Below are 12,681 nucleotides of genomic sequence, written 5' to 3'. Positions count from 1 at the left end.
CTTTCAAGTATTTGTTCTTGCTCTGGGACTGCACCGCAGCCCAGGTCCAGCTCTGGTAAATAGCCAGGACAAGCTTTGTGGTGGCTGCCTAGCTGCACCATTTAGTTTAAGACACAAACATTTCTTCCAAAATCCCTCAAGTATTATATATTCCAACTTTTTTTGCAGCTCTTCCCACCCCCAGCTCTCGTTTATTGCTATCCTTTTCATTAAGAGGTACACCTGAGTTTCTGTACTCAAGAATTTTCTTTCCAATTACGTGTGCTATATACCTCACATTTACATTCACACTTCTCAATACAACCTTTTATTCTGCCGTAGCCTGGCATTACAGGCTTCTGTTTATCAGTCATTCACTCTTGCCCTGAAGTTTTTTATTCCAACTACTACTATTCAAACAAATTGTGGGAAAGAGATAGGAGAGAAGCAACTTAGATTAAATGAGCAGATGGAAATGAAAACAATTATAGGACTTCAATTCTGAAGTGGAACGAATCCCTTAGTAACCAGGGTTTTTTCAATTCAGAATTGTTTATAAATTGGATTCAGAGATGGATATGAAACACATGAATATAATCAAGCATCAAAAAGCAGTTTGAGCTTAACATCCTGGATTTCCTGAAGTTGAGAGGTTAGAATTCAGAATCAGAGTAGAGGGAATTTTTGCAAATGAGATAGAAAATGAAGACACAGATAAGGATTTCACAACAAGATCAAGCTCTAGGAATAATTTGGAGGCAAGAGGGGACGACAAAGTCAAAGGACAACACTAGCACTTCTATGAACATATTAAGATTGTGACACCGAGTCAAATACAAAATCAAAACACCAAGATTTTTCACCAAGGATTAGTTCACACGTTAAAACAATCAGTAGTAAAAATGAAATTAAACATGACATCAAGAAAATTACATTAACCTGACCTGTTCGTGCCAGCTTAAACCTGAAGGCAATACTCTGTGTTGGAGAGTAGCTCCTCTCAGACCAACAGCAACTAGAAATTCCTGCACAAAATTTTTTTGAAAATTAGTGTACATTAGTGTATATGTTTTCAGATTTGGGATTCTGAACTATAAGCTTTATCTTGTTCCCATTTAAGTCTACAATCAGTTATCACTGCCCTCATGGGGGATGTGACTGGGTCCTAAGTATGGATTCAGATATTTCAAGAAGATAACCACTATATAGCAATAGTCATGTCACTGAAATTATGATTAACACAGTCTCACCCTTTCTGTAAAAGAATATTTTATGAATAGCAAACCTCTAATATTCAGAGGTGCCTTTCTAAACAGTACTGTGAAGACCAAAATAGGCCAAGAGGCTACACTGTAATGAACAAAGCGCACAATATTATTTAAAAGAAGCACATTTTTTTAGTTGTTCGTAATAACATAGTCACCTACTGAATGGTCACATAGCATCTTTTGCCCTGAAATATCCCAAGGCACTGTACAGATTATATTCACAGAGATCATTCACAAACAACTGAGATTCAACCACATCAATCATGATATCTGGCAGTGATTTTAGGAGGAGAAGGCACAAAATGACTGTCTGCCCTTTTAAAAAAAAGTTCCGAGTCCTCCCTCTTTTGCTTAGTTAACAGTAGGGTCTTTCCCATCTTTTGTTTCAAAAAAGAACTCATTTGTACACTGCTTCATCAAAGAGCTTGTTCTCAAAATACTTAGAGACAAACAAGGGCTCAGTTTGGCTTTTTATTCTACAATCCACAACAATCATCTAGCTATAGTACTCCATGCTTGGTTCATGCCACAAATCTTTAGCAGTCCAAAGATGCACCATAACACAAAAGTGACAGCCAGTGAGATCTTATGAAGAATCAATTTTACATCTGTTAGTTCGTTCTGGAGAAAATCTATCCAGGCAGAGAAACAATGTGACTGCTATCACCAGAGCTAATTTAGCTAAAAGGGCAATGTTGGCACAAGAACAAACGGATATAAATTGGCCATGGAAAATTCAGCCTAGAAATTAGAAGGGGGTTTCTAATGATAGGATTGCTTGTGACATAGGAGGGGAGTAGGGAAGAGTTCAGCGTCCCCGGAGGTGTCCTTTAGGTTTATGCCTCAGGGCTTCATCTTGTCACCTGAAGTGGATCTGGATGGGATTCTCTTTTTCCACCAACATATTCTGTGTTTGTGCTCTGAGATGGCACTACGCATTCTTGTTTTCTCTCTCAGGAAGTTTAACAGGTTGGCTTTTGTTGAAGGTCCAATAACTACCACATGTGATGCTTGGAAGGAATTTTCTCTCCATGTCAGATTGGCAGTGTACTTGAGGGATTTTCTCCTTCCATTGCAAGTTGGTCACTTGATGTGATCACCTGAATAATCTACTCCCTCCCATCATAAGGTCCTTGGTCACTGGTGCACATGGGTCCTTCCTATTGTCTTCTTGTGGGACACACAAGTTTAGTCTCCTAGGAGATGTAATACTTCGATCTAATTTTGGCTTTTGATTTTAGTATGAGAGCACTGGGTGGTGTCAGTGACTGGTGATATAGGAGGTTAATGTGACAGATTACATTCCTTGTTCACCATTTTACAAGACTGATAATTTTATATGGAGCATGTCTTCTAAGGTATCATTTGCAAACTCATAATACACTGAACATTATTGCGCTGGTAACATACATATATCAACATTGTATATAAGGTTAAAAGATTCTACTATATACACTGCTGTAACATTTTTCAAATTTAAGAAAAGCATGCTAAAACCAGGTTTTTCAGAGTAGAGATGTTAACATGTAGTCAACCGCACAATTAACTGACAAGCCAAGGCTTATCACATAATCCTATCGACCTCACGCACTCCTTCCCCCTTTGCTGCCTTTGTATAACAGGCAGCAAGGGAGGGGGAACCGGTGTCCATTGGGATCTATCAGAGGCAGCAGCATTGGGGGGAAATAGGGAGGCTCCTATGGGGCAGCCTCTGTCCACTGCAGGCCCGGGCTCACCACAGGCAGAGGACCCCTCCGGACATAGGCTGCTGCCGCAGAGCAGGTTCTGTCGGTGGCGGGCCCAGGCTCACCGTGGACAGAGCTTGTTCTATGGGATGGTGGAGCAGCCTCTGTCTGTGGGGAGCATGGGCCCCTGTGGACAGGGGCTGCTGCTACTCTGATACAGAGGCAGCAGTGCAGGGCAGCAGGCAGGAGCCGGTCTGCATGGGAGGCGGGGTGGTTTTTAAACGGCTGGGAACACATTGGCTGCCATCCCCAACCCCAGGGGACTACCGAATAATGGTGTAGCTGCAAAGTTTTGATGCAGTTACACTATTATTCAATTAATCAATATCTAACATTCCTATTTCGTAGACAAAGACGCTCTGACATCCCAACCAGGTATCAGCATAATCAAATAAATTCTTATGGACTATCACCTAGTTAAACAGTCATTCTTCAGCTGGAGGAAGAGTGTAAGCAAGAACTTTGCATACTGACAATTGAACTGGGGTTTTCTGTGTAAACCAGACTGGCTATCACCTGAACTCCATGTAGAGATGGTCCTCAAAAAATGAAAGAATGGTATAAGAATGAAGGATACATACAACACAAATTACCTCTCTCTCCTCCTTTCTACTGATGACAGCCATAACTTCTGAAAAGGGATGTAAGAAAGTAGTCGACTACCTGATAAGCCTTGGGAGGGTGAGGGAAGGGAACAGGAGCCAGTGCTGAGGGAAGCTGGCTTAAAAGCTGGTTCCTCCCAGCACCGTCTCTGCAATACCAGCTCCCCGCCTCCGCACATACTGCTACCTCTATCAGAGGCAGCGGGGCGGGGGGCGGCGGGTATAGGAGAGGCTGCTCTGGCAGCAGCTCCTAACCACAGGGGGTCCCAGCGGGGAGTGGGTTCCTCCCCCCCCCCCCCCCCCCCCCCGCAGACAGGAGTTGCTGCGGCAAAGCAGCCTCAGTTTACGGCGGCCCGGGCTGGCAGCGGACAGGGGCTGCTAGAACTGGCACAAGCCGGGACTGAGCAAGCCTGGCTCAGTCCCAGCTCACACCTGTTTGGGATTGCTGCAGCTCTGCATTTTAATTGTAGTAAGAGCCAGGCAGCCTGCATGTCTTGCTCCTACTACATTTAAACTGCAGAGTCACAGTGGGGGTAGTTCCTGGACTGGCACGAGCCAGGACAGAGCACTTTCCCTTGTCAACTAATTGTGTCGTCAATACAGTTTGTATCGACGACACAATTAGTCAATTACCCGTCTTTTAACATCCTTACTTCTGAAAGACAAAGGAGGCATCACTGATCTGCAGGAAGGTCATGGCTAAATTAATCCAGCCAGACCTTCATAAGCTTTTAGTGAGAAAACAGTTTTTGCCTTTAAGTTACCTAACAGCAAGTTTAAGTGATTAGTTTGAGTGATTAGTTATCTTTTTATTTCTTTTGTAACCAATTCTGACTTTTATGCCTTATTACTTATAATCATTTAAAATCTTTCTGTAGTTAATAAGCTTGTTTTATTGTTTTATATAAACCAATGTCTGCTTGGATTGAAGAGCTGGGAACCTACACTTGAGATAACAGGGACTGTGCATATCATATTCCACTGACAAAATGACAGACTTTATAGAAGCTTATATTGTCCAGTGAGTGCTGGGCAGCACAAGAGGTACATTTCTGGTGGAACGACTGGGAATTTGCAACTGTCCCCCTGTATGTAATTTATCAGTCACTGGCCAGAGCATTTATGTAATATAGCTGGGGGTGATTTCGCATGCTACAAGTGTGTGTGAACTAGTCAGGAGTGGTGGTTCTCACAGCAAAGCAGCGTAAAAGGAACTCTATGCTGGAATATTGAGAAGGCACAGCTGTCCAGATTGTAACCTACAGAATGTCAGTCCGATTAGATGCATTGGTGGTATCTTCTGGCCTTCAAATCTACCTTATGGCTTGCCTTTTCTAGACAATCCCCAGTGGGAGCTGGAATAGATCAAACAAGGAGGCTCCCTATCACGCCAGGTGCCCCTGCTCCACTTCTGGAAACATGACTAGGTCATGGTGGATATCACTAAGGACAGGCACTTACTCCAGCAGATGATGGTTAGTGAAGATGTCCCGTAGTAAGAGACAGTCAGTAAAGGGATTTAGGAAGGTAATCTGTTACATCATTCTGAGGTCTATAAAGAGTGGGAACTACAAGTTTATTGGTGTGTCTGTGCTAGAAGTTACCAAGGCCCTAGGAAAGCCTGAAGTCAGTTAGCTGTTGAGCCCTTGTGATGGTCTGCAGTTGGCTGCCACGGAAATGACCTCTTTTTCCATCCACCTGTATGCTACCACAAGAGCTGTTGGATTCTGGATGGGGGGAGCCAAAGCAAAGCCAGAGCTCTCATCTTCTGCCCATACCAATGAATGCAGGAGCCAAAGCCAAAGGAATCACCCAGTGAGATTGGGAGTAGGCAGGCAAAGGCTGCTCACAAAGGTAAAAGATGCAATATTTCACTATTAGAAAAAGCCACCAAGGAGTTGAACACTAAGCTTATAGCGCTTTATCACTGCGAGAGATGGGAAAAGGGCTGCCACAAATGCACAGCAGATGTAAATCAAAGCAAAGGAAGGGCAAGAAGGCTAATTGGCCAAAAATACAGATCCCTTAGATAAAAGCAATAGTGATCAGCAAAGGAAGCACATGAAGAACTGAGTTATGTTGCTAAACAACTGACATAACTACAAGTAATAGTCTTATAGTTTAGTAGTAAAGCATTCAGAGTTCAATCACTATGAAACCCACAGTTTAAAATGGAAATGGTTCAAAATGTATAAATATTTGTGTTTATGACCTTTATGAGTTTGAATTCTTGTAAACGTTTTCATTTAAATTAGGTGTCTGAAATAATCTAGAATATGCATGAAAGCTCAAAGTTGGAAACACAAACCTTTGTATTGCTTTCCGATTTATTTGACTGGATTTTCACTGCAACAGACAGCATACTTAAACAGTCCACTCCGACACCATCTGAAGAAGTCCTACTGAGACCATCTTCTTCAGAAAAATAAATGGTAGGTTCTAACCAATGTGGACGTGTCGTGCTAGGAAGTCGTATTTCAGATAGAGGGACAACTCCATCCACCACACCTGTATAGAGATTGTAGCTTGGGTTATGCAGCAGAGATGTTTGTGATTTAGGTAAAGACGTTGGAAATCTGTTTACCTTTATTTGGTAATAAGATCATTTCAAGTCTCTAGCTAATTACCAGCAATTAACTGTGCCATATTATTGGCAAAATAAAAATGATAGCTCAAAAATGAATGACAGAAAAGCTTCTGTTGTTATAGATCCTCTCTCCCTATAAATTAGTGATTGGGAAGCTGGTGAAGATCTTGCCAGAGACAGTGTCATCATCCCCAGTACGTCATCCCCTCAACTGAATAGAAGCCCTGACACCGAAATTTCCTTAATACCATTGCCACACATTTGAAGTTATATGAATAGGAAACCTTAAAACTGATAGGTCCCGCTCTTCTCCTTAGCTAGATTGGAGCTGTCATCCATAGACATTTTTGAGTCACTTTAAAGTATTTTACTTGATGACTGGAATTTAGCCAGCCAGGAAAGAACCTAACACCTACATTAGGATTTCAAGGAGTGAACACAAGAGTTGCACCACTTTGGAATTTCATGGACATTAACAAATGAGAAGGATGCTATCTGAAAAAGAGACAGCTTCTGCACATTTGAGAGTTTTGCAGGCCTGCAGCTTCAAGGGTCATTTAAAGCTACACAGATCCCAAAGCAAACATTTATTTTTCAGAGGAGTAGCCACGTTAGTCTCTAATTTTAAAAACAATGAGCAGTCCTGTGGTACCTCAGAAACTAACAAATATATTGTATCTTGAGCTCTTGTGGGTAAAACCCACTTCATCAGATAGAAACTCTAACTCATCTGATGAAGTGGGTTTTATCCACAAAAGCTCAAAATATGATATATTTGTTAGTCTCTGAGGTGCCACAGGACTGCATGTTATATTTATTTTTGTTATTTATTATTTTTATTACTACTGACCTCAGAAAACTAGGCATGGACCAGCACCCCGTTCTGCTACATGCTGTACACAGAATAACTGTTCCTGCCCTAAATAGCCTCTATTTGACTATTAACTGACCTTTACACAAATATACATCCACTAACATTTTAAATTCCTACCTTGATGATATAAACTGAGACTGCCAGAATGAAGACAGATGTAATGTTTGTCTTCAAAACCTTCATATTTAGTCACGCAGAATAATGAACCACTGCTGAACTCAAACCAGAATTCACCACGCTTGCCTTCCAGAATATTCCCGCCATCCTGCTAAAGAAAAAAAAATCAGAAACATATTGCTGCTTGAGAAATTTTTGTTGCTGCTTAGGACAGTGCAATATAATGTGACACTTGCTATCACACAATCTCCTCGCCTGGTATTTAAATTTCCTAACAAATATGAATAAAAAATGTTTAAACATAATATCGTAGTCAGATGCACCTTTAACCACATAATTAAGATAGCAATACTCTAATATCTCAAAGACACTCCCATGACTCCTTGTGGAATCATATTTGTACAACAAAACTGCTAATAAAATTCCTCTCAACGTAACAAAATACATTATAGCTCTAAGTTAACCTATGACTCAGCACAATATTTTCCATTACTGGTACCTTACCTTTACATCTGTGAATACTGACACTAATCCATGATTAACATTTAAAAGAACAGAGAGAGAGCTCTGTGTGTTCTTGTTTTGCAATTCAAGTTTTTTTTTCCTACGTGAACGATAGTTTGGATCAACTGTGGAATAATATTGTAGAGTTTCCTCTTCAGATCCACTCTCATCATCTACAAGAAAACAGCAACAAAATATCTAGATGAGACAATACAAAAGTTATCAACGAAAATTACATATTTTTTACCTTCAATAAAATACAGTTTCACAGCAGTATTTTTGACTAACATTCTATCCACATCAAAACATTTATATAGCGTACAAAGAAACATATAAATGATCTCTTTATTTTATATCTTCAAGTCTTCCGCTTAAAAGCTTAACAGTCTTGGCCGACTTCTTGTTTTAGAGGATTAACAACATACATTACCATAATGTATTGTAGATCTGAATTGACTAAAGCTGTCTTTACTGAAAGTATTGATCAGTTGGCTGGCCACTGAGAGTCCACCACCATATGAAATATTCTCAAATGTTTCTACAGGTGATGGAGCTGTGGGTTCCCATAATAATAAGTCATTGCTGATCCTAGAAAAAGCATATTTTTGTTGCATTATTAAACATTTGATTATATTTCCACTTGAATAAAAACTAATTAATGTGCAATAATCCTGTAACAGATTTCATACAAGATAATCTGCATAAGAATGAGATGAGTTCAAGAGCATAAATAGCAGTAACGTATATTTTAGTGAGCAAAGAGATGCTAATAATCAGCTACTTAGATTTTTTACAAAGCTCTGATTATTTATTATATGTTAAGCATTAGACTGTGTAGCTAATTCAATGGATTTGCCAAAGAAAATTACTCTGGTTGCCTCATGGATGCTAAAGAAATTCACAAAATGCGCACACTAGATTTCTTGGGTTAAAACAATCTTTTGGGAAATCTGAGTAAAAGTTTTACTTGAAGTGGAATTGACTTCCTCAAACTTGTCCAATGAGAGTTCTGAAGGAACATGAGTGCTTAATTAGTAGCTGAAATGTCTCTCATAGAAATCTAAGTCAGGTTTCTTAGGAATAGCTGAGACCAAAAAAAGACAGGATCTCACATTTTTCCAGGCTAGGATTATAGCAATTTAGTACGAGTACATGCATATTGATTAGAAACTGAACAAAATTTTGATTTTTTATTTCTCTATATACTTGAGTGTTGATTTCTATATCAACTTCTCTGATTCATTTCTCCTTTACTATTTTTCTATGTTTTTAGATTGTACATTACTGCTGTTAAGATTGTAAACAGTCATTTTTTTCTTTTCCCTGACTTATCAAATCTGCTTTATTTAAACTATATATATGCACACAGAAGGGGAGGGGAAAATAATGTAATACAACAATTTCTGAAGCAGAATTCAGATAGATCATGGCAATTGTAAGCACTTAAAACAAAGACTCATCTGATGGAAACAAAAGACTTTTCTGTTTTATTCTCAATAGAAAAGATCTGTCAAACTGTCTGAGTGGCTGGCTGCTCAAGTAGGGACCAAAGAGGAGACTTAATTGCATTTCTGATAAAAATTCAGAATAACATTTATTTAGCATTTTACATTGTTATAGAGCTGTGCAAATATTATGGGAAAATTAACTGCTACTGAATAAGGCCTGATCTATGTTAGACCAGGCAAGTCGTCTTAAGGTATGCAACTCCAACTATGCAAAATACCTTAAGCCCAGTTGTAGCGGCGTCCACACAGCTGAAGGCCAACGGGAGCAGAAGGAGTACCGGACACCAGTGGAGGCTACCCTCAGCGTTCAAACTTACAGGTAGATACTAGAACCACTAAATTAAACACTGTAAGATTGACTTTTGTAGCATCAATCTTCTTGTAAGTATAGACATGCCCTTAGTAGTTCTTATGACCAATGAATACATTAACCAGAAATACAGGTCAAACTAAACAAGCAAACTAATGCTTATACTCACCTATTGTATAGTTTCTCATAAAAATCCTTATTTGGCAGTGTTAAGTGAACATTTGGTAACATGAGTTCTAGTACATAATGAGAATTGCTGACTGCTTTATCCTGAAACTCCGACATCTCAACTGCATCACCTGGCATCACCATCTGAAAACAAAACAAAACAACAAACATCACACACACAATCTCAACTTGTTGAAGGTTTTCTGGAAGTTGCATATAAGCCAGAAATACTACATTATAGTAAACTTCTGATAATCCGGCACCTTTGGGACCCAGGTGGTGCCGGATTATTGGATATGCCAGACTATAAAGAGGTACTCCAGCGGGGGGGCTGTGACGGGTCTGCCAGGACCTGCACAGCCTCTGGCGGGGGTAGAGGCTCGGCAGAGAACAGCACGGCGAGGGCTGAAACCTCCGCCATTTTGCAGGGAGGCAAAACCTGCAAGCGGCGGCGGCAAAGAGGGGGCAAGAGGCAGGCAGCTGCTTCAAGAAGTTGCTAGTCAATTACACTAGCACCGCTCTTTTGATCCTGGACTATGGGGAGTCTACTGGTAAAAGCATCAGGAACAGGGAGGGGAGAAGATCTCTTGTCAGTTTCAGCAGCAGCCTGTCACCTGCGGATCCACCCATTCCCGCAGCCCCCTGCCCTCTCCCCTCCCACTCTTCTCCCCCCGCACCAGAGGCAGTAGAGGAAAGATAAATTGCAAGCCTGTCACCTGGGGATCCAGCGGGCAGTAGTGTAATTGATTATCAACTTCTTGAAGAAGCTGCCTGCCTCTCGCCCCTTCCCTGCCGCTGCCGCTTGCAGGCTTTGCCTCCCTGCAAAACAGTGGAGGGTTCGGCCCTCACCACGCCCCCCTGCCCTCCGCTCCACCCCCCGCCTGCCCCTGCCCCTGCCCCTGCCCCTGCCAGAGGCAGTAGAGGAAAGATAAACTGGGAGCCTGTCACCTGCGGATCCACCCGGTGGTAGTGTAATTGACTAGCAACTTCTTGAAGCAGCTGCCAGAGCACTTCCGGGTTCTAGTTGGTGCCAGACTATCGGGAGTGCCAGACCACTGGATACCGGACAATTGGAGTTTTACTGTAATTTGTATCTACAATGATTCTGTTAACAATAAAACTTTTGTCACCTCTTCATTTTCAAACATGACCCTACGAGAGGAAAAAGGAGATGGCTCTGGCCTTCTGAGATCACAGACATCTTTAAGAGAATGAGATCCTCCTTCCTCTTCCTCTTGAAAGTTTCCATCACCCTCTTCTTCTTCAGCTGCTATCCTTTCAAGAATTGAGTGCACAGCCAATGGGTTTATTTTCAGTACAATCCTGATATTGAAAAAAGGAAACAGAATAAATTAAGTATATATTCTGAAAAATATTACAACAGACATTCAGTGGAGATGTGTATGTGCCTTTTTTTATCAGTTAGCCTAGGAGAGTGCATTTATTCATATATTATGTATAAACTAACACATTAGATGTTCAAATTGTTACATTGTCAACATGTACTATTGTAAACTTCCACCCAAAAAAGTGTGATTCCATTACACTGTCTGACATAAATCCATGAAAAACTGGATAGTAAGAATTTGGATTGAAATCACGTCTTCAATTTATGTAGCTACATAGTTTGGGACTTTATATTACAGATAGCACAAGCATCTAACCAAATGGCATGAGCTTCTAATGTTTCCCAAACATTAAACAACTTTTTATGTGACATGATATATAGTATCCAAGCTCAAGAAGAAGTTCAGTATTAGCTCAAATTTTCTGATTTTGCATCAGTACCCTAAAGTGAAAATTTAACACACAAAATTAATTTTTAACTTTTAAGAGTATAATAAATTCAAAAGTTGGAGAAAAAGTAAAATGAACATGAACTGTATGCAGATGGAAGAATTGTTTAAACTTTTACTCAAATCAAAAATTAAAAGCAATAATAGCATCTGGCTTTACCATCATGCATTCCTACAGCCCAGGACCATCACATGTTCAGCTGAGCTAGGAAAAGACAACAGGTATTTGTTGTGCAGTTATACAGTTGTGCTTCCCTGCCACATGGGGCTTTTGTGATGCCTGCTGACAAGCAACCCTCTCTTCCTCCCACTGTCTCGACTCTCTGTGCAGAAACTCAGCCAGGAAGAGAGTAACACTGTCCGGGCAGCACAAGGCAAGGGGTCCAATACTGACTCCAGTCTCCTTCATCCTTTAGCTTACTAAATCAGGGTCACCTCTCCTTCTACCAAAACTCACACCCCTTGTACCTCAGCAGCCCTACACACCACAATATCTACTTGTCTCTTAAGAGTTCTGGTGAAAATACTCCATGCATTCGAGTAATGAGCCATCCATCCACAAGCACCATTAATAAAGGTCTATGTTATTTCTGAATGATAAGATTTCTTCATCTCTAGGTTCTATTCAATCATAGAACTCAATAATGACATTCTTATTTTCTGTACATATATGTATCCCAGTGTCTGAGATTTTCACTCCAAGCATCTGACAAAATGGTTTTGACCCACAATAGCTTATATACAAAAAATCTGTTAGTCTTTAGTGTGCCATAGGACTCCTGGTTGATTTTGCAGATACAAACTAACACGATTAGTCTTCTGAGACATATTCTTCCTTTGTGCCTGATGTTGAAAGTAGCCATCTCATGAACTGTTTATTTATATAAGTTATTAGAGAAAGTGTTGCTTTGAAAAAGAATTATGATGAAAAATTAAAGCTATTTTACCGTGGCCAATCAAAGTTGTCAGATGATATCATGTCTCCATCTATGCTACTGGACACTTGAAAGAATTTTATTGAAGATTCTGCTTTATCTTCTTCAAATAAGCCTTAAATAAGAGAAAAGTTCACAGAAATATAAAAAATACACAAGTTGGAATTTCTCTGCAGGTATATCTGAATAGAACCCTGCTCCATGATTTTAACTATTTTGAAGCTAGCGCTTTTACAACCTTGGTATCTAGCAATACCAGTAAAATAAGTTGAAATTTAAGTATCTCTT

The 12,681-nt window shown here is 40.2% G+C and overlaps 1 protein-coding gene across 3 annotated transcripts in view; it reads right to left on the bottom strand.

Moving 5' to 3' along the window:
• ATG2B (autophagy related 2B) overlaps positions 1-12,681 on the bottom strand; it is a 95,090-nt gene that overhangs the window by 44,516 nt on the left and 37,893 nt on the right. For 2 of the 3 annotated variants that reach the window (XM_006133706.5, XM_025189917.3), the window contains exons 16-23: positions 12,406-12,508; positions 10,793-10,985; positions 9,664-9,806; positions 8,107-8,264; positions 7,677-7,849; positions 7,173-7,323; positions 5,903-6,102; positions 924-1,004 (exon numbers count right to left, since the gene is read on the bottom strand). In XM_006133706.5, coding sequence (XP_006133768.2) covers positions 924-1,004; positions 5,903-6,102; positions 7,173-7,323; positions 7,677-7,849; positions 8,107-8,264; positions 9,664-9,806; positions 10,793-10,985; positions 12,406-12,508 — 1,202 coding nt within the window. The remainder of the gene's footprint in view (positions 1-923; positions 1,005-5,902; positions 6,103-7,172; positions 7,324-7,676; positions 7,850-8,106; positions 8,265-9,663; positions 9,807-10,792; positions 10,986-12,405; positions 12,509-12,681) is intronic. The other variant, XM_025189916.3, reaches the window with a different exon arrangement.

The sequence above is a fragment of the Pelodiscus sinensis genome, chromosome 5 (assembly GCF_052426305.1).
Source record: "Pelodiscus sinensis isolate ZL-2025 chromosome 5, ASM5242630v1, whole genome shotgun sequence".
In the NCBI taxonomy this organism is placed as follows: Eukaryota; Metazoa; Chordata; order Testudines; family Trionychidae; genus Pelodiscus; species Pelodiscus sinensis.
The sequence above is the reverse complement of the archived record's forward strand: the minus strand, read 5'-3'. Positions and strand labels throughout refer to the sequence as shown.